The 22,674-nt window shown below is 43.3% G+C and overlaps 1 protein-coding gene across 8 annotated transcripts in view; it reads left to right on the forward strand.

The window, feature by feature from the left end:
• The window catches only part of ZBTB1 (zinc finger and BTB domain containing 1), a 30,604-nt gene extending 11,267 nt beyond the window's left edge, over positions 1-19,337 (forward strand). For 6 of the 8 annotated variants that reach the window (XM_064158385.1, XM_064158305.1, XM_064158230.1 and 3 more), the window contains exon 2: positions 1,137-3,676. In XM_064158385.1, coding sequence (XP_064014455.1) covers positions 1,157-3,292 — 2,136 coding nt within the window. In that variant the 5' untranslated portion in view covers positions 1,137-1,156 and the 3' untranslated portion in view covers positions 3,293-3,676. Of the gene's footprint in view, positions 1-1,136; positions 3,677-16,738 lie in introns of those variants that run through there. The other 2 variants (XM_064158639.1, XM_064158720.1) reach the window with 2 other exon arrangements.
• The last annotated feature ends 3,337 nt before the right edge of the window (positions 19,338-22,674 follow it).

Genomic DNA, 22,674 nt, shown 5'->3' on the forward strand with positions numbered 1-22,674 from the left:
TGATTTGCAAGACACCCTGCAGACAAGATTGAGACTGTTCCTGAGCTAACCTGAAGAGCAAAAAGTGCATAGATGACAGTTTTTGTGGATGCTCCACTGATGTATCTTAAGAGTTTTCTTCAACAGGGAGGGCAATGAGCTCAGCTTGGTTTCCAGTATGTGTTTCATCATATGGGCCCCTCAATTCAAGAAAGATGTTGAGGTGCTGGAACATGTCCAGAGAAGGGCAACAAAGCTGGTGAGGGGCCTGGAGCACAAATCCTATGAGGAGAGGTTGAGGGAGCTGGGCCTGTTTAGCCTGGAGAAGAGGAGGCTCAGGGGTGATATTATTACTGTCTACAACTACCTGAAGGGGCACTGTAGCCAGGTGGGGGGTGGGCTCTTCTCCCAGGCAACCAGCAGTAGAACAAAGGGACACAGTCTCAAGTTGTGCCAGGGTAGGTATAGGCTGGATATTAGGAAGAAGTTCTTTACAGAGAGAGTGATTTCCCATTTGAATGGGCTGCCCAGGGAGGTGGTGGAGGCACCGTCCCTGGGGGTCTTCAAGAAAAGACTGGCTGAGGCACATAGTGTCATGGTCTAGTTGATTGGATAGGGCTGGGTGATAGGTTGGACTGGATGATCTTGGAGGTCTCTTCCAACCTGGTTGATTCTATGATTCTATGGCCATTGGACTGACAGATGGAAAAGGCGAGCTGGGACCAAAGAGTGGTTTCTTACTGTCAGCTTACCTTGAATAGGTGTTGTCCTGGAGGCCGTCTTATAGAAGCCTACCCTGTGAAGTTTCTGAAGTTTTGCATTCAGAATGCATATCTGAAAATCTTGTCTGCAGGACTTTGAGATACACTTGCTAATTTATATTCTAGCAGCACTGCTCTGATTGACGTGTGTGGTGAGTATGTTTATTAGTTTGCTAGTCTTGCAAGTCTAGTGGTGAGAACGTGGAGTTATGTCTGTTTTCACTGGCATCAATAGTCGTAAGTAGTTACCAGCAAAGATCACCAGACAGGAAGCTGTACCACAAACTGTGAGAATAGGAAGATCTAGAGAAGAAAAAGAAGGCAGTTCTCCTCTGTGTTTAAGTAGGTTTTGAGTTTTATGCTCGTGATTTAACCGATGTCTTCTTCTTTATGCAGGGCTGTAATTGGATTACAAGATGGCGAGAACCAGCCACAGCAACTACGTCCTTCAGCAGCTGAACAACCAAAGAGAGTGGGGCTTTCTCTGCGACTGTTGTATTGCTATCGATGATATTTATTTTCAAGCACACAAAGCAGTCCTGGCTGCATGCAGCTCTTATTTTAGGATGTTTTTTATGAACCATCAACACACTACAGCCCAGCTGAATCTAAGCAACATGAAGATTAGCGCTGAGTGCTTTGATCTTATTTTACAGTTCATGTATTTGGGAAAAATCATGACAGCCCCTGCCAATTTTGAGCAATTTAAAGTGGCCATGAACTATTTACAGCTGTATAATGTACCTGAATGTCTAGAAGACATACAGGATACAGACTCATCCAGCTTAAAATGTTCATCTTCTGCTTCTAGCACCCAGACTAGTAAAATGATATTTGGTGTAAGGATGTATGAAGACGCGCTTGCTAGAAATGGCAGCGAAACAAACAGGTGGGGCATGGAGCCGCCAAGTTCGACAGTAAATACATCCCATAACAAAGAGCCTGACGAAGAAGCTTTGCAGCTAAGCAGCTTCCCTGAGCAACTGTTTGATGTCTGTAAAAAAACCACCACGTCCAAGTTCTCTCACACAAAGGAGCGTGTGTCTCACTCGCGCCGTTTTGGAAGAAGCTTCACCTGCGACAGCTGTGGGTTTAGTTTTAGCTGTGAAAAGCTACTGGATGAGCATGTGTTAACGTGCACTAACAGGCATTCCTACCAAAGTGCCAGGTACTACAGCACTGAAAAAGTAGACTTTAATGAGAAGGACTCCACTTCTAAAATAATCTCCACACAAACAGAAAAATACAAGGGAGACTCGAGCCAAGCTGTGGACAATTCTTCATCTCCGGTGTCAAACATCACAAGCAGAAAAAGCAGCACAGTTGCCTCTGAGGTATCAGGTGAAGAGGGAAGTAGAACATCTGAGAGGAAGAGGATGGTCATTAAGGTGGAACCAGAGGACAATCCTGTAGATGAGCTGAAGGATTTTAATATTATTAAGGTGACAGATAAAGACTGCAATGAGTCATCTGACAACGATGACCTAGATGATGAACAGGAAGAGCCACTTTACAGATACTACGTTGAGGAAGAGATCCGAGAGAAGAGAAATGCTCGGAAGACTTTAAAACCCCGTTTGTCCATGGATGAGGAGGAAAGGAAGTGCTTGAAAAGTCCGCGGCACCTCAACAGGAAGGCTCCTTCAGTGCAGGAGGACGTGGAGAACGCTCCCTGTGAACTTTGTGGGCTAACGATCACCGAGGAAGATCTCTCCTCTCATTATTTATCCAAACACATAGAAAATATATGTGCCTGTGGCAAGTGCGGTCAGATACTGGTCAAAGGCAAGCAGCTGCAGGATCATGCGCAGACCTGTGGAGAACCCCAGGATCTGACCATGAACGGTATCAGAAATTCTGAGGAGAAAATGGACTTGGAAGAAAACCCCGAGGAGCAGTCGGAAATAAGGGACATGATGTTTGCAGAGATGCTGGAGGATTTCAGGGATGGTCACTTCCAAATGAATAGCCTTCAAAAAAAACAGTTATACAAGCATTCTGCCTGTCCTTTCCGATGCCCTAATTGCGGTCAGCGTTTCGAAACCGAAAACCTAGTGGTTGAACATATGTCAAACTGCCTGGAGCAAGATCTGTTCAAGAACTCCATGATGGAAGAGAACGAGAGGGATCACAGACGTAAGCATTTCTGCAATCTTTGTGGGAAAGGATTTTACCAGCGTTGCCACTTGCGGGAACACTATACTGTTCATACCAAGGAAAAACAGTTTGTTTGTCAGACATGTGGGAAGCAGTTCTTAAGAGAGCGCCAGTTGCGGCTCCACAATGATATGCACAAAGGCATGGCCAGGTATGTCTGTTCCATTTGTGATCAAGGAAACTTCCGAAAACATGACCATGTACGGCATATGATATCTCACTTATCAGCTGGAGAGACTATATGCCAGGTCTGCTTTCAGATATTCCCAAATAATGAGCAACTGGAGCAGCACATGGATGTTCATCTGTATACATGTGGAGTATGTGGAGCAAAATTTAATTTGAGGAAAGATATGAGATCTCACTATAATGCTAAGCATTTGAAAAGAACATAAGCATTAACATACTGGTAAAACATTAAGTTGGCAGCAGAGAGAACACCAAAGCAAGGCATACAGTATAGCAGACAAAAATTGGAGGAAAAAAAAAACCAAACAAACAAAGAATAATTTGAAAATAATTATTTTTTTTAATTTTTATTAATTTTTTTTTTAAGACCCTCCTAACCATAGGTGTCTATTTAGGCTCATTAAGTATATAGCTTTGAAGAGCATCATGTGTTTAATTAATACATTTTCACTGTTTCCTAATACCAGTTTCTGTTCTTAATTTTATTGTTTTACTAAGTAGATATACAAATCATTATTTTTAAACTGTAGATTAAAAGCACAATGTTACCCCTTCACTGACTGCTATTAAACAGTTCTCAGATCCATGTCCGTAAGATGAGTGCTTTAATATTTCCATGTGTTGTTTCTTCATGTGAAAATTTTAGATCACAGTGATTAATGTGCAAGAGCATAATTGTTCCTAATCTCCAAATTAATTTTCAAAATGAAAAAAAAAAAAAGAAAACCCAAAACAAACCCAAACAAAAACACAGCTCAAAGAAACAATGCCAAGGAATAATCCTTTGCTTTTTGACTCTGCTGTACAGACAGAGCTGGCTGACCTGGTCCTCTGCTTCTTGGCTTTGTTGCAACATGCATCCAGGGGTGAGAGCATACAGGCTCAGTTAAACCTTGCAGACTTGGACTGATGTGCACGAAAGGAAAGGGAGTTAATTAATGACTGTTGGGATAACCAAGGAGTTCCCAGCAGAGTGGTTGTTTTCCAGACTTAATGTCCTAGTGGAACTGTACAACTGACATTGGCCTTTCTTTTACTGTCTGTGCCTACCTGGGTATATATAACCTGCTTATCCTCATATACAAGGGAAGAGTGGCTGTGGAGTGCTAGAGTGCAAAATGGCAATGTGTATCAAAGACCTCATTTTTCAGCCTAGCTGTAAATGGTGCCTTGCTGATTGTGTTGGAAAGCTAAAAGTGGGATGGATGGGATGGGTGTCAAGATAGTCCTGTTGCTTGGGTGGGGAGGGGAAGGGGGAGTGTGCCTCATGTGAACCTTAGGGGGTTTTTTTATTTCTTGTTTTCATGATACTTTTCTGAATATTTTGTTTTTCAACAAGAATATAAAAGGAAAAGACTGCAGTTTGCTTAATAAATATAAAGAGATTTTATGCCTTTTAAGATTCCTTTCTGATTCTAGTATAGCCCTAATCTGTCTCTTAATTGAATTGAATTTAAAAATCCTACTAAGTACCATCTGACATGAGTTCAGTGAAGCAGTTTGGCCTTTGAGAGAATGACTGGCTCTGACTTTTGGGCACCAGCTGTCGAATGTTTGTTAAGCATGTGATTTTTAGTTGGGGGGAGGGGGAGGAGAAAAGGATCCTAATATGTAATGGTGGAGAAAACTATTATAAAATAAGACCCATCAGTACTTACTTCCAGTAGGTCTCACTTTATGAAAGAGGTTACTAACACTGTTTCCCACAGAGCTGTGGAGGGAGAAAAGCAATTTAGATCAGCAATTAAGGCAGCTGGACTAGATTGTTATTGTAGGTCTCTTCCAACTGAAATTATTCTGTTCTATTCTGTCACCTCATTTGTAGTGGTAAGGTTGAGAATAGGAGCCAGAAGCTGAAGTTCTAAGTCCAGGGCTTTCATGTGCTCATTGCTGTTAAGAGTTGAGTTTTGATCTCTTGTTTCTTGGAGATTACACTGGGTACCAATTTAGACTATTTAGAGGAATTAATTCAGTTCAGAGTATGAGTTGCCTTGCAATTACTCAGTTTTAAATATGCATTAGAATTCCTTGTGGTTGGTAGACATTGTGTGCATTTGTGTAGTAGCCTAAGGACCCCACACCACTGACCTCAGCCGTTAGCCTCCCTGGGCACTGACTGCTTTGGATCCAGCCTGGGCCTTCAGCTTTTTGCTGTAACTGCTCGCTCCTGTTTTATTGCATGGTGCTAAAGCCAGCCAGACCCTCAGCAACACTGGGGCCAAAAAGGCCACGGACGTGAATGTGCTCCAGGTTTTCAGTGAATTCGGAGCGACTCTGTTCTTAGGACTCCCTGCACATTCTCCCAGCCCAGGCTGAAGCTCAGCGTGTCAAACAGTAGGCAGGATGGGTGCTTTAACACATTCTAGTACTGCACTCAGGGCTAGGGTGATTATGAGCCTCTTAAGAAGATGAAATATTTAACTACAGTCATCATCTTAGCAAGGAAGTAGTGACTCGAATGCTGTAGTAGAGAGTTGGAGGGGTTAATGCGCAGCACGGCAGTTCTCTGACATGCAGGTTGTCCCTTGCAGTATCAGCTGTGGCTGGGCTGGGACAAGCAGCCGAGAGAAGTGAAGGAGAGCTGGAGGGTGCTGGGGGAGCTGGTGGAAGAATCTTAGGGCACTGAGGGAGCGGGAAGGCAGTGTGGGAAGGATCTCAAGGGGGAGGGAGTGGCAAAGGCTGGGAGGGCAGGATTAGAGCTGTGCAGCGGGAAGCAAATCCCAAAGGTGGCATGGAGGGGGTGGCTGAAAGTGGATAAAGTGTCCTGTGGACGCCTGTGAGGCCGAGTGAGAATGACTCAGCTTGGCAGTGCGAGCTTGTCTGCCTGGGCGATTAGCTCAGCGTGGCACAAACGGCAGGGGTGGATTGCGTACCAAGCACAGCCAGCCCCTGCTCGGGAGCGGCTGCGGTGGCACAGCAAAGCCTAGGTTAAAGACCTCGCTGAAAAGGGCGACCTCGGTGAGCTAAGAGATCCTTCCCAAATACAGGGAAGGGCTGGGAATGATTTATGGAGACTGCTGCGCAGGGTCAGGAACTCCTAATTTACAGTGCAGTGGTCTGAACTTGACCCAAAAACTTCCACCAGACAAGTTACTTCCTAGTGTAATCAGACCTGCCAGCCACAAAAGTTAATGAAGGACCCAAGAAGGGTAGTGAAGTGTACTATCTAACGTCAGACATGCCTCCGAACACCTTTGGTTTTCAGTCACAAGGTGTGTTGTAGTGGCCTTCCAGAGGAAAGTGTGTTAAACCTTTCCACCTGAACTTGAATTAATTCCCCCCCCCTGTTCTTGTGAAACAAAACCTTGGAGTGCCCGTGTATGAACGTCCACTAAGTTCAAAGAGAGCCTGGACTGCACTGCAGGGGAGCACTAAGAGCAGATCTGCTTGTAGATAGGCAGAGAAAACCAGAATGACTGAAGTAGCCTGAAAAGTGATCAAGAGGAGTACAGGAGAAGAAATCAAAGGTACTGAGGTGTAAACAAGACAGCCTGGTTTGCGAGTAGGTGGGGAGAGTGTTTATGGTGATGTGTAAAAGCATGCAGGGGAGCAGCATGGGATTACTGAAGAAAAGGCTGGGAATTACAGGAGGAATTTGGCTGTGGTGAATGGTACAAGGTGTGGGTGCTGAGGCAGCCTGGATCTGATGCTCCTGAGGATGGGGGCATATTCTCCCCAGAATGGGACAATGTCTGCAGCAAGGCGAAGTGATGGTACCCCAGTGTTTCTACTGGGATAAAAATGACTGTGGAGACAGAATGAAAGCAGACATGAGGGGTCTGGGGGTGCTGATTGATGCCCACCTGAACATGAGCCAGCAGTGTGCCCAGGTGGCCAAGAGAGCCAGTGGCATCCTGGCCTGCATCAGGAATGGTGTGGTCAGCAGGAGCAGGGAGGTCATTCTGCCCCTGTACTCTGCACTGGTTAGACCACACCTTGAGTACTGTGTTCAGTTCTGGGCCCCCCAGTTTAGGAGGGACATTGAGATGCTTGAGCGTGTCCAGAGAAGGGCAACGAGGCTGGGGAGAGGCCTTGAGCACAGCCCTACGAGGAGAGGCTGAGGGAGCTGGGATTGGTTAGCCTGGAGAAGAGGAGGCTCAGGGGTGACCTTATTGCTGTCTACAACTACCTGAAGGGTGGTTGTGGCCAGGAGGAGGTTGCTCTCTTCTCTCAGGTGGCCAGCACCAGAACGAGAGGACACAGCCTCAGGCTGCACCAGGGGAAATTTAGGCTGGAGGTGAGGAGAAAGTTCTTCACTGAGAGAGTCATTGGACACTGGAATGGGCTGCCCAGGGAGGTGGTGGAGTCGCCGTCCCTGGGACAGTTCAAGGCAGGACTGGACGTGGCACTTGGTGCCATGGTCTAGCCTTGAGCTCTGTGGTAAAGGATTGGACTTGATGATCTGTGAGGTCTCTTCCAACCTTGGTGATACTGTGATACTGTGATGAGGGGAAAAAAAAATCAACAATTGCAATATTCCAGAAATCTTAGTGTTACTTGAAAGATAGTGAAGGGGAAGCAAAAATACTTCGTTTAGAATTGTTTCCTCTAACAAGTTTGTACTTCTCAGTAATCGCAACACTTTCTGCGTCTCCATACCATGTGGAGTGTTAAGAGTGTAAAAGTACTTAAGGATCTTTGAGAGCAGAGGTGTAAAAGTATGGCATTGCACAAGGCAAAGCCAGAAAGAAAAAGACTCACTGGATGCTCTGACTTATATTTGAAAGTCATTTGCTGCTCTTATTTTTGGAGGACTTCTCCTGTTCTGTTGTTTTCTTCATTTGGCTGTGGCGTGGGCTGCGACCCTGAAAATAATTTAGAAGCAGCCTGCCTAGCTCTTAGCTTTCAGGCTTTAGTGAAAGTTTAAGGAATTCATGATGAACTGGAATAAGCTTTAAAATACCAGAAAAGCTGCTGAGCTTCTTTTTCAGTTTCAAATGAGATGCTTCAAATGTTTAAAAAGAAATGTAAATGCTTATTGGCAACTTTTTCATTCAAAGTGTAGCCAACAGATCTGTAGAGGAATCATCATGATTTAAATATATTAGGGTATCACAGAATTATAAGCATTTATGCTTTTATGAGGGGACTTATCTGTTTCATAATTTTAGTTAGTGGAGAAAATACAATTCAGCATATTTTTTGTTCAAAGCCAAAGACAGAAAATGTACTGTTCTGGAGGATATGCATTGTTACAATAGTGAATATTTTGACTGCACTGTTGTATTTGAACTCACTAAGTAGGTGCTAAGTAGGCTGAAGATGAGCCAGCAGTGTGCCCAGGTGGCTAAGACAGCCAATGGCATCCTGGCCTGCATCAGGAACAGTGTGGCCAGTAGGACAAGGGAGGTTATTCTTCCCCTGTACTCAGCACTGGTCAGACCACACCTTGAGTACTGTGTCCAGTTCTGGGCCCCTCAGTTCAAGAGAGATGTTGAGGTGCTGGAAGGTGTCCAGAGAAGGGCAACAAAGCTGGTGAGGGGCCTGGAACACAAACCCTATGAGGAGAGGCTGAGGGAGCTGGGGGTGTTTAGTCTGGAGAAGAGGAGGCTCGGGGGGGAGCTCATTGCTGTCTACAACTACCTGAAGGGACATTGTAGCCAGGTGGGGGTGGCCTCTTCTCCCAGGCAACCAGCAATAGAACAAGGGGACACAGTCTCAAGTTGTGCTGGGGTAGGTCTAGGCTGGATGTTAGGAGGAAGTTCTTCCCAGAGAGAGTGATTGGCATTGGAATGGGCTGCCCAGGGAAGTGGTGGAGGCACTGTCCCTTGAGGTCTTCAAGCAAAGCCTGGCTGAGGCACTTAGTGCCATGGTCTAGTTGACTGGCTAGGGCTGGGTGCTAGGTTGGACTGGATGATCTTGGAGGTCTCTTCCAACCTGGTTGATTCTATGATTCTAAGCTATCAAGAGTATTGCAGCTACTGGTGAAGACATATTTGCTCCAGAAGGTAGTGCCACCTTGAGCATTGGCAGCCTCTTCCTCCTCCCCACCTAGTTTCAGCTGTCACATCCTATGTGTGCCACTCTCTTCCTTGTCAGAAAGCATGTATTCATGTAGCTTCACAATGAATGGAATCAAAACATGTCGTTGAACTGAATCAAACAGTCCCATCCTTGCAGGACTGTTTTTTGACTGGACTGGTTGCCCACTGTGTTTCTGTCCAGCTCTAGGTCAGACTTTGTGCTAGTACAATAGAAGGGGAGGCATGAAGGGAGAAGAGTGGCAGGGAGAGGGGTTTGTTTGCTTACATTACCTGTGCCAGGACTCAAAGCACATCCCAACCTTAACTCAGTCTCTGTTTCCCCCAAGCGTCTTTGTGGAAGCTCAGCTCTTGTATTCATCTCTTATTTCCTGATAAGGAAAAAAGACAGCCTAGACTCTCACATACAGATGAGACACATCTTTGCTATCTGCCCTCTTTATGAGAGCTGGAAACCTTCCTGTTTTCAGCTCACCCCTCAAATATGCTCTGGAGCTTTCTTAGTCCTTCATGAAACAAACTATGTAGCTCTCACTGCCACTGGGTTTAGTGTGGCTGGCCTGGCTTAAGGCCAGGAATGAGCTGGGCCCCTTGTCTGGCCAAACACCAGGAATGGCTTCCACCTTCCTCTAGACTTCATGCCCTCCAGCTGTGGACCCAGATGCAGCTGTGCTGCCTACACCCTCGACAGCTGGGGCCCTGCCCTTCTGCTGCCCTGTACCCCTTGCTACACAATGTGTACTTTTCTGGGTGTTGCAATAAAGGGAGATGGTTTTCTCAGTCTTGCTCTAATACTTAAAGCTCAGGATAATTCCTTGTACAAGTTAAGAAGATGCTGGGGATATCTGCTACTGTCTCAATGTCCCTGCTTCTAAGTGCTTCCTAATCTGAAAGGGTTAAAAGTCAAATACTCTGACTTCCCTAATTCTCCGTTGATGTGATGCATGTCACAGATCTAAAGACCTACAGGATGAAGCATGACTAATTTGACTTTTATACAGTGTGCTGAAGGCTAGAAATTAGGAATTAATGTTTCTGTAGTTCTCATCTGGAAGTTTTTGGTGTTTTTCTTCCAACTTTGAGAAAGTGCCTAAAATACTGCTGTGCAGTGTGTTCTTGAGATGTGTTAGTAGGCTGACAGTTTGGAGGGGGAAGATGCCACAAAAAAGGACACAGTTCATAAATTGTCTTCTGCCACTTTTACTTCTACAATCCCGGGATTAATTGCAACTTTGTATTTTTGTGATTTTGTCCCTCTCCATGCAGACAGGGACTTGGGGGTGCTGGTGGATGAGAAGCTCAACATGAGCCAGCAGTGTGCACTTGCAGCCCAGAAAGCCAACCAGAGCCTGGACTACATTAGGAAAAGTGTGGCCAGCAGGTCGAGGGAGGTGATTCTCCCCCTCTACTCCACACTGCTGAGACCCCACCTGGAGTACTGCATCCAGTTCTGGAGCCTCTTTTACAAGAGGGATGTGGACTTGCTGGAGTATGTCCAGAGAAGGGGCACAGGGATGCTCAGAGGGCTGGAGCAGCTCTGCTATGAGGACAGATTGAAAGAGTTGGGGCTGTTGAGTCTGGAGAAGAGGAGGCTCCCAGGTGACCTTCTTGTGGCCTTCCAGTATCTGAAGGGGACCTACAAAAAAGCTGGGCAGGGACTTTTTAGGCTCTGAGGGAGTGACAGGAATAGGGGGAATGGAGCAAAGCTGGAGGTGGGGAGATTCATCCTGGAGGTGAGGAGGAAGTTGTTGAGCATGAGAGTGGTGAGAGCCTGGAATGAGAGGTGGTTGAGGCTCCATAGCTGGAGGTGTTTAAGGCCAGGCTGGCTGAGGCTGTGGCCAGCCTGCTCTAGGGCAGGGTGTCCCTGCTCATGGCAGAGAGGTTGGAACTAGATGATCCTTGTGGTCCCTTCCAACCCTGACTGATTCTATGATTCTTTATGCAGGAAGACAAATCTCAATTTGGTACAGGGCAGCAGAGCTCATGACTCAGGAGTAAGTTCATCATGAGTATAAATACTCAGCCCAGAAACAAAACATTCCACATTCCTTTTGATGCATATGAATGCCCAGTTACAATTTTACAAGAGATCTGATGCTACTGGATCTTTCTTTGGGTCATTTTCACCCTCAAATGTCTTGTAGGGTTGTTTTTGTTTAAGTCATAGGAAAGCAATGTTGTGCTTTCCATAGGAAAGTAATATTGTACTGAAAGCATTTTCAGTAATTTGTGCACACTGCCTACACAGCAGTAGTTGAAAATAATGTTTTGAATGTTTATATTTATGTATTGAAGGGAACAGAACAAAATTATCAGGTGAGAAAAATCAGCAAATAGTCCAAGGCCAGATTTTGCTTGTTGGTTTGTTTTGCTTAGCTAGTGTGGTACGCCTTGCCTCAGGAACCTAGAATTTCAGATTGGTCAGTATCTTTGCAAGAAAATTGAAAGGTTTCATCTTTTCCTGTGCCTTTTGGCACACTAAAACTATAGTAAATCTTCCTGCAGCTACAGCCATAAAAATGATGCTGCATCTTGCATTTCCTGTGGCAATAACCTCCCCAACATGCAAGCCCTTTTAGAGTTGTTCAAGATCTTCCCTCTCAGGCTTGCTGCTGCTGCTACTGTTTTCACCAAAATTGAGCTGTGATTTGCATCAATGAGCTTTTGGAGTGTAGTTTTTCTTCTGGTTTCAAATAAGAGATGATCTTAGATAAGTATGTCTTGTGGTTCTATAGGCATCCCAACACTAAAGACAGGGAATGAGAAGGGAGCATTCAAATCCTGGAAGCCATGTGCACTGAGGTAGATTCACTGGAAATGAGGATTGTCTGCAGATTCTTAGTTTCTCAACCTGTCAGGCAATGCCAGTAACTGTCAAGCTCTCTGTAGCAGCAGCAGCAGCGTTGCCAGCATGAAAGATGCAGATGTCAGTCATTCCCCACGTCTTCTTCCTACCTTCCCTGATACAAGCAAGATTGCTATTTTAAACATGCATCTTTTGGGCTCTTCTGTTTGCCTTCTTTTTTTGTTTGGTTGTTTTTTAATGGGAAGCTGTGCTTGCTTTCTTTTATAAAGCAATGACCAGTGCTAAGAATCATACAATCATAGGATCATAGAATCAATCAGGTTGGAAAAGACCTCCAAGAGCATCCAGTCCAACCTAGCACCCAGCCCTAGCCAGTCAACTAGACCATGGCACTAAGTGCCTCAGCCAGGCTTTGCTTCAACACCTCCAGGGATGGTGACTCCACCACCTCCCTGGGCAGCCCATTCCAATGCCAATCATTCTCTCTGCCAACAACTTCCTCCTAACATCCAGCCTAGACCTCCCCTGGCACAACTTCAGACTGTGTCCCCTTGTTCTGTTGCTGGTTGCCTGGGAGAAGAGATCAACCCCCACCTGGCTACAGCCTCCCTTCAGGTAGTTGTAGACAGCAATGAGGTCCCCCCTGAGCCTCCTCCAGGCTGCACACCCCCAGCTCCCTCAGCCTTTTGTAAAGTTCTCCCATGTTCAGTTGAACCTATACAACTCAGTAATACCTACTCTCTTTTTTTGGGGGGAACATTCCCACTACATTGGGGATGATCTCCAGAAGGAATTCTGCTTCTGGCTCCCCAGAAAATGAATGGGAGAAATAATATAATGTTCTTCTCTCCATGCATGGCAAAAGCACCAAGACCATAAATGTTTGTGGAAATACACAATTCATTGGCTAAAAATAGTTCACTGAATACCATAGGTTAGTTTTGGGTTTGGCAGTAGACACACCAGACTTCTGGTATCAGTTAATGCTCTTTCCTTTTATGAAAGTCATCGTTAGAGCATTTATTTGGGATATTAAAGATGGTGCCCCTGATGGTGCCTCCCTGCCTGTGGGGTTCCTACTAGTACCCAGTGGTAGAGAGTCCCAGCACCAAACTGCAGAGGTTCTGGTTTCTAGCCATTGGTTATTATTTATACAAAGCAGGTACTTTTATTTAAGAAATTATATGTATAGTGTTTCTTCTTCATGAAGAGGAGAGAGAAAATAGTATTGCAGAAGGAGGAAATACAGGGCAGTGTGCCCTGGAGCTGATGAAGAAATTGTCTTGGTGTGTCTCACAACCCAGGACAGCTTGGATCTCTGAAGGATGATCAGAGAGCTGGAGCACCTCTCCTATGAGGACAGACTGAAAGAGTTGGGGCTATCAGGTAGTGACAGGACTAGGGGGAATGGAGCAAAACTGGAGGTGGGGAGATTCAGGCTGGACATGAGGAGGAAGTTGTTCAACATGAGAGTGGTGAGAGCCTGGAATGGGTTGCCCAGGGAAGTGGTTGAGGCCCCATCCCTGGCAGTGTTTAAGGCCAGGCTGGATGAGGCTGTGGGCAGCCTGATCTAGGGTAGGGTGTCCCTGCCCATGGCAGGGGGTTTAGAACTAGGTGATCCTTGTGGTCCCTTCCAACCCTGACTGATTCTGTGATTCTATGAAGTGCATTGTTAATCAGGTTGATTAAATATAATGTGTGTACTTACACATGCTGTAAAATGTGACAGTGGCACAGATTGAACACCTGAAGTATAAAGACCAGCCCCACTTAGTCTGCTTCCAGACAGGATTGTGTTTCACTTAGTTTCTACCGACTGTTGAATCATAGAATCATTTTGGTTGGAAAAGACCTTTAAGATCATTGAGTCTTCAGCCCTTAACCTAAGGCTATCACTTTTGCTGCTAAGTCACATGGTCAGTTCTGCTGGAAAAGAGAGGTCCTGATGAACAGGAGCTTAAACAATGAAAAATAAGTCAGTTAAACCACAAGAAATCTCACAATAATTGTTACAGTTCTTTCAATGGCAGTTTGCTGTCTAAAGAGTTAAATATCTCAAAGGCAATTTCCTTTGGAGAATGTTTATTTGAGCAAGTTCAGTGTGGCTTAGACCCCAAATAGAAATACTAGCTTCAAACAGAGCACTACTATGAAAGCAGGAATAGTCTGTGGCCTTCCAGACCTCACAAACTGTGGTGGTTTGTTACACAGAGTCAAAACAAAGATGTCCCTTAAAACACATGTACATTAAGTCAGTGTTTTTCACACCCTACAATCTTTTATCTTTGATCTGCTTTTCTCCCTAGTCACTGAGGCTGTGTCAAAGTCTCTTTGATTCTGGATGAACTATAAACTTCTCAGTAAAAAGCAGGTATGCTACGACTGGCCTGGCCAACCTACTTAGACCCTTAGAGAACAGGTTTTGAGCACTATTGCTTCTATTTACTAAGCCTGAAGTACTGTACTGCACTCTCAGGACTTGGGAACAGTGCGTACCTTTGCGAGTTGGTTCCCTTTACAGTGCAGAAAATAGGGGGAAGAGCACAGCAGGTGTTTCCCTTTGAAATGGAGGCTGAATGATCACCTTAGCTGGGAGGTGTTGGTTTGGTGGGGGGATTTTTGGTTTGGTTGGTTGTTTTTCTTTCTCTCAGGTCTTTAGCTGGCTGAACCTTCAGGCTTCTAGTAAATGTGCTAAGCATTATAAAAACATTATTAATACATGATGAGTTACACCAAGTCCAGCCACTTAATGTAACAGTCTAACCCCTGCAGATGCTATTAGTACAGAAACCTGATATCATGCCAAATCTGGAGAGTTATCTTTGATCTATCTCCAGATCCTCCATTTATTTGTAAACGTCCAGCTAATCACAGACTTCCTCTGACTTTTATGAAGTGGAAGAAACTGCGTCCTCCTTAACATCCCTGAAGTGTTTAACTTTGCAGATGGTGGATTTGGGTGATGGGGAGGTATGAGCTCCATCTGGTGGCGCTCTGGAAGTCTGCATAGCTCTATTTAAACCAAACCTTTTTACAGTTGAGCAGAATTTACTGTGTGAAGAGTGAAGCAGATCCTCTTGCATTCCTAAAATAGCTTCTGTTTTTGGGGTAGCTAGAGGATCGTGGAGTCTGGGAGGAGGGCACAACATTTTACCTCTAATGTAGCTTACCGTGGGTTAAAAGCTATTACTGATGCCAGTGGTCCTCTGGTGTTCACAGTTCTGTATGTACACCACACCACCACAGTTGGCACTGATCAACACTATGTTTTTGCAGTCTCATCACACACTCAGAGGTGGTCTCACGCAGCACAGTTGGTGTATTTGAGGGTGGTGGTGTAAAATCATGCTGTGTGAGCTGCATGTGATCTTCAAGTAACAGAGATCTTTGACTGTAAAATTCAAGCTGGCATCTTAATAATAGCAGTGTTACCAGGGAAGAAAACAATGTTCACATGCATACTGTAGTTATAATATTTTCCCCCTCCTGTCTTAGTTTGCAAACAAAAAAAGGCATTTCCTGACCTTTGAGCTAGTCAAGTAAGAGCTACTACTTAGAGGTAACCACATCAGTCCAATGAATTCCCCTCCAAGAGTCAGATAATGTATTAGGTGGACACCTGGACTTGCTTCCAGAACTAGCAGTATTTTGAAGCTAGCAGTTTGCTTAAGACCTGCTTGCCCATGTTCACGTCACCCTTCTGGCATGAAATAAAAGCCATTTGTCCTGGATGGCTTTTTCACCCACCATCATGCTTGTGACATGGCACAGAAACCAGATACAATATACAGACAAATCTAGGCCTGGCATATGCTGTGAGAGCCTGGCTGCATGTCACATGGCACATCCTATAATGTGCACTGAAGTGAGAAGCACCACTCTCAAGGCCTTCCTCTCAAAGGTGTGCCAGGAAATTCAGCCCTGAGCTGGTCTTGAGGATGCTCTAGCAGGTAAGTGATGCAGACAGCTGAGAAACCTGTCTTCACTTGCAGCCCTGAAGTCTTCCTTGCTCTGCAGTGTAGACACAGCCACTTGGTTCAGGGCTGCTGTGGTGTGCATAGAAATACCAACTGTAAACAATGCAGAAGTGGGACACCCATATATGTTGTACAATCTAGAGAAAGAAGACAATGTACAACTGAAAACACCTCTGAGGATTGTCTGTAAAAGTTCCACCCACATGTTTCCAATTACTTGACTGTTCATATCAGATACAAAGGTGCTCATATTTGTCATAAATTAGTTTGGTTGAAGGAGACTTAAAGGAAAAGTAAAAAAAAATTATAATTCATCTGCATTTAACGTAAGAATTTGAGGAAGGTTAGGTAGATACATTACAGTTACCTCTGAGTTAGGCAAGGAGAAAGAAAACAAACCAAAGCAACAACAAACATGGTCAAATAGAAGTAATAAAAACATTCCAGGGTGGGAGTGTTCTGAGTCCAGGCTGAGGGGAAATAATACTCATGCAATTTGCTGAGCATTGAGTAAGCCCAAGCCATAAACCACTGCTGGAAACTAACATTAAAAATAACTTCTGGGAGGCTTGGGAAGTGAAGGGTTTTTTTTTTTCAGTAAATATTTAGCTGTTTGAAAATGGAAGGCAAAAAAGAAAGAAACAAAAGTTTCTGAAATGAGCAAAATGTTAAGTTTTGTTTTGGTGGGGTAAAGGTTGAAGGAAACGAGGCTTTTAAACAGCTCCTGACTGTGGTGGGTCCTCTGATTGCAACTGAAGGATGGGTTATTTGGAGCAAAAACCACACCGTAGTGAGGTGGGAGGGACCACATCATGCTAGCAAATACAGTACTGGAGTGTGGGCTTCTGACTTTTAATGTTTTTCTTGCATTTCTTTTCTGCATGGCAGTAGTGAAATAGGGACTTCTAAGCTTCTGAACAACTGAGAGAACCAGGTTTGAAGAAGACATGAGGAAGAACTGATCGGCAAAAGATTTCATAACCACGTGTGCCAGATCTGAATCGGCACCACCTTTGCTTTATTGACATACTGCAGCAGTCGCAAAAGGCACCAAAGCAGGCATGTTAGAACATGCAGTAAAAGTTGGTTTGGACTCTTCTCTGTGTTATAAAACTTAACTTCCTCGTGCCTATTATTTACACTTGTTAAAAAACAAATTCAAAGACTCTTTTCCACGGAGCAGACAGACAAAAGAGGCAGATGCCAGGTATTAAATGCTGCACTGAAATGAGTTTGCAGAAGTTGCTATTTATGTGCTGGAGTGGCTCCTTTGCCAAAAATGAGGCCTTTTAGAGTTTCTGTCAAAAACTGTTTAGACCTTTTAGTTCAAGCACTAGAAGTGTACACGTGTGAACTAAAAAATGCATTTGCAGACAGCTACAATGCTAAACCTATCAACTCTAAAAAGAGAAAAGAAAATTAATCTGCAGTACAGATCTTAAAACCTGAGGACAAAGGGTCCCTGAGAAAAGACAGAATGGTGAGAAAGATCCAGCTGACCTGATATCCCAGGCTGCCATGATCGTCATTTGCAAGCTGAAGAGGACCTTCCATGGAGCATAGTGCTTGTATGTGGAGAGCAAAGAAATGGTGCTCTGGTCTTACAGCAAGATTGGTGAAAATTTCTTACTAACAAGGAGATGAGTAAATATGAAAAAAAACCCAAAAGCTTCACAGGGCACAGGGTGCACCTTGTTCTGGATGAAGTTTTGCAACAGCTGGCTTGAGAATCAGGCATTCATGTTAATCTTTGAGCATTTTAGCAATCCTAATGTTTCCAGACAAATTAATGGAGACACCCCCCCCCCCCAGCCTAACCAAAACCCCTTAAAAGCAGTAAATGTTTCAAATTAGGGCCAACATGGATTGAAAAACAAAACATAGCATTCTTCTGCTTCCCTTAGATAACAGCAGATTACATTGAGCCATGTTGTCAGACTGAACATGCTGATCAATATTCTGCTGTTGTTACCCATCTTACTAATTCTACTCATGACTACAAGAGGATATTTCATTGTTCAGTATAACTGTTATCTCAAAAAGAGTCTGTCTATAATTTGATTTATAATTGGCATAATTTTCATTACTGTTGTTACAAAGTGTATAAAATATTGTCTGTATTGCAGCTTGTATAGGGCATGTATCTGTGCTTGCTTTACTGAGTTTATAAAGTTGATACACAAATGCAAGAAAATATGTTCAGGTATCTTTGAATGTGGTTGCTTAGTCTAGAATATAGCCCCAAACATTTCAGCATATAGATGTTGAAGGTATCAGCTCTATTAACACATAACACCTTAAACATTAATACAGGTATTTTAAAAGCTCTCAGTGCATTAGTGAAATCAAATTTCTGTCCCAGTGGCTGTGCTGGACCAGAGGAGAAGACAGTGAATATCTGGGCAAAGCCAGATACCACTGGGGAATCTGCAGGGAGAAGGCACAGTATATTGGGAAATCCAGTAGGAAATGGGATGTCCTGTCTGTAAAAAACAGGAAGGACTTCATGGTAGGACTATGGTGGAGGAGAGAAGAGAAATCTGTTTAGATGGAGGAGAGAAGAAATCTGTTTATAGCCATCATCTAAAGATAGGCCTTCAATAGTATACTGGACATAGGAGATTTAGAACAGGCTGCAACTGTTCTGTAACTTAGCAATTATTGATAGTTTATGTAGAGTATCACTGAAGACATTCCAGGTTAGTTTTCATCTTCTTTAAAGCTTACTCTGTGCTTTGATACACTATCTTTAATAAAATATTCTTATAAATCTGCTTATTATTCTCATTTAATTCCATCATACCTGAGTTAATAACAGTCCTGGCAACAGAGTGAAGTTATAGTTACCACCTGCTTCATCTGCTCCTGTGTTTTTCCCATTCATCTGTTAAAAAGACAAGAGGAAAACTGAGATGAGTAAAAGTCAAACAATCCTACGAATGAGAAAATAAGAAAATATTGCTACAGATCAGTTATAAAACTTCTTCACAATAAACATTTAAGTGAATCAGAGAGAGCACTCATATTAATCTCTGAGTATGAAGTATTGGTGTTGGTCTGCATTTACAGTGCACAATTTCCCATATTTAAGACATTCTCCAGCTTTACAGTTGCTGCCAATAATTACAGTGTATTGTTTAACCTCATTCACAGCACTTCTAGACAAAATTCTCTGCTTTCATTTATTCACACCCTTGGACCATATAGATCCTTTTAGTATCTTCAAATAAGACCAAGCAGAATTCAACTTCAAGTATACTAGAAGATCAGAATGCAAAATAATCCTGGCAAGGTGCAGACATTATCCAAAAACGTAAGAGAATATTTAACAGAAACAAGTGCAAGCTGGAGTCATTAGATGGGCAAGTAAAGAACAGCTGCTTCATTTCCACTGAAAAGAATCAGTGTGTTATTTTGGATCAAACTCTGCCAATGAATCTGCAACATGGTGCTGTCACAAATAAAGGTGAAACCTGAAATGTCTAAACTGGAGTCTGATTTGCTCCTGTGGAAGTTCTAAAGCATATATGTTCATAATGTCTCCAGTTTTGATCATGGCAAGGAATCCAGGAGAATCACAGAATCAGTCAGGGTTGGAAGGGAACACAAGGCTCATCTAGTTCCAACCGCCCTGCCATGGGCAGGGACACCCTACCCTAGATCAGGCTGCCCACAGCCTCATCCAGCCTGGCCTTACCTCCAGGCATGGGGCCTCAACCATCTCCCAGGGCAACCCATTCCAGGCTCTCATCACTCATGCTGAAGAACTTTCTCCTCACGTCCAGTCTGAATTTCCCCACCTTCATCTTTGCTCCATAAGAAAGCAGTGAGAATGTCTAGAAGCCCAGAAAACTTTGCAGACAGAATGATTTTAGGTCATCTTACAGAACTGATGGTAGAAGGAAAATTAGTTGCAAAGCAAAATGGAATAACATTTCCTCATATCCACAACTGGTAGGAATACAAATGACTGCTTTAACAAGGAGATTTTGGTTGGACACAAATTACCTACTGAGGTCCTTTTCTGATCTGATTTTATGATTACTCACAAACTATCTGCTTTAAAGTCCTTTATCTATTACTATCAGCAGAGCTGGCACTGCCTTCAAGAAGAAGAGGCTGCAGTTACAGGAAAGTAACAACCTGAGTGTTGAAAATGCACAGCACACCAGTTTATCTAGTTAGCACTAGTGATACTAACCTCAGCATTTAATTAAACATCAGCAAACTGTCAGAAGTCTATGTAAATAAATGTGCTTTAAACCTCCTTAATTATAAAATGATTATTCCTTGAAACATCAAGCATTAATCAGTGTTGGCAACTTCCATGATTTTATTGAGCCTAATCAGAGGCAGCCTGTTTTCAGTTGTGTAAATGATGGAATCAGCTCTATCTATCTATCACAGAATCAACCAGGTTGGAAGAGACCTCCAAGACCATCAGGTCCAACCTAGCACCCAGCCCTAGCCAGTCAACTAGACCATGGCACTAAGTGCGTCAGCCAGGCTTTGCTTGAACACCTCCAGGGACGGTGACTCCACCACCTCCCTGGGCAGCCCATTCCAATGCCAAATCACCCTCTCTGGGAAGAACTTCCTCCTAACACCCAGCATAGACTATCTATCTATCTATCTATCTATCTATCTATCTATCTATCTATCTATCTACTTCTCTGTCTGTCTATCTATCTACCTACCTACCTATCCCTCTGTCTGTCTGTCTGTCTGTCTATCTATCTATCTATCTATCTATCTATCTATCTATCTATCTATCTATCTACCTACCTACCTATCTACCTACCTATCTGCCTACCTCTCTCTCTCTCTCTGTCTATCTAAAAGCTCTGCAAATTGCATGAAAAATCATAAAAGCATAATCTGAACATAAATACTACAAAAGCTAGAAGGTGAATGAAGCCACATGGATTTTTTAAGCTCATAATTTTGGACTAGGTTTGTAAATTTACGAGATCTGACTGATTTTTTTAACTTCTGGTTTGGCAATACTAAATTACTGTGTCCTCTATTTGTCTGCTCTGAATGTTTCCACGTTACCAATCATGTATTTGTGTAATCTGCTGAAAACACATTATACTGATTTGCAGAACTTTGCTTTGTTATTCAGAAACAAGCAAACAAGGGAATGCTTATTTCAGAAAGATCATGTACTGTGGCTGCCTTTCAAGTTGACAAGGAGCATCTGTGTGCAAAAAGAGGAGGTGTATAGTAACAAAGTAACACAAAAGTGACACAGTTCTACACACACACAGAGTTGGGATTTTTAGCACAACAGCACCTTGTACAAAGAACCTGTTGTCATTTCATACTCCGGTAGTTCTAGTCTGAATTCCAACCACTAAACGTGTTCACAAACATAAACGAGATAAAGAATTTCAGTGATGAAAAAGGTATTATGACAAAGTATTACTTGTTCTTAGAACAGCTGCTGCTTAGACTTTTCTGCATGGATTTTCTGTATTATAAAATCATTCATTTATTCTGACCAATACCATCTGATTTATGTAATTTTCTGCACAGTGTTACTAGGGAAATGGAGATGAGAGAAATGAACACCAGAATTTAGGGACTAAGATCTTCTGATTGTCCAACCTGCAGCTGTCAAATGAACCACTGCATTTCAGCTTTAATCATAGAATCAACCAGGTTGAAGAGACCTCCAAGATCATCCAGTCCAACCTAGCACCCAGCTCTAGCCAGTCAACTAGACCATAGTACTAAGTGCCTCATCCAGTCTTTAATGATCCAAGAAGTTGATGTCTGATTGAACTGTATCTTGAATTCACTCCTATTTTTATACACTGCCTCATGAAACATGTGGAGGAAAAAAACCATCTTACTTTTATCAAGATAAAGATACAGGTTGAGTTCTCAGTTCTGCTCCAGATACTGAGCTCTTGCTTCACTGCTTCTTTTTTTCTGGCTGGGTGGTGTAATGGAGAATAGCCTACAGCATATTACATAATGCTGCCAGACAGGAGACATGGGTGTGTTATCGATCCTAAACACAAATAAATGGACAGAAAGAGGCCTGCTGTTTCCAGGGACACAAATTTGCTCTACTAGAAGTTACTAGGAAAACATGGCTTACAGACTCAGGATGGGAGAATAACAGCTAATGGTTTGGTTAAAAGGAAATTCAAACTTGTGCAGAAGTCTTCACCATAAAGCTCACTCTTTAATTTCTGAACCAGTCTGTTTGGCTCACCTATAACATGACTGCATATGAAGCAACATAAAAGAAAATCATGTGGCTCTTCCCATATGAGAAGATGACTGCATAGATGAGTTGGTTCACAAATTGTGCTGCAAGTCTTAAGAGAACTGCTGACAAAAAGCAGGCTTGTAGGCAAGTCTTAAGAGAACTGCTGAGGAGAGAGAATAAGTCTAATGAGATTTTAGAGGTTGCTCCTTCTAGTTAAACTGGACTTTAAGGACATCATTAGGAGATGCAAAGTGATGGTGAGAAGATGTGAATTTCTGATTAGGAACAAGAGCTTAAAAAAACAGCTCAGACCTATCCATATCATTGTGCAAGAAGAAAACAGCTCCTGCATGTTCAGTTGGGAAGAAAGGCTTCTGTGAGAGGCTAAATATTTGGTAGCCTGAGTCTACAGACCTTTTGATTCTTCCTGAGAATGGCCACAAGCGTGTCATTTACACCATTAGCTTTAAGATGATATGCTCATGCATTCCTCCAGGATCTTTAAAAAAATCACTACAGCAAAACAATTCCAATGAAGGAATAAATAGGACTGAGGGAGTGCTGTCAGGGTAAGTGGTAATCCAGTCAGTGCAAACACCTC

The sequence above is a fragment of the Pogoniulus pusillus genome, chromosome 1 (genome assembly GCF_015220805.1).
Source record: "Pogoniulus pusillus isolate bPogPus1 chromosome 1, bPogPus1.pri, whole genome shotgun sequence".
Taxonomy (NCBI): Eukaryota; Metazoa; Chordata; class Aves; order Piciformes; family Lybiidae; genus Pogoniulus; species Pogoniulus pusillus.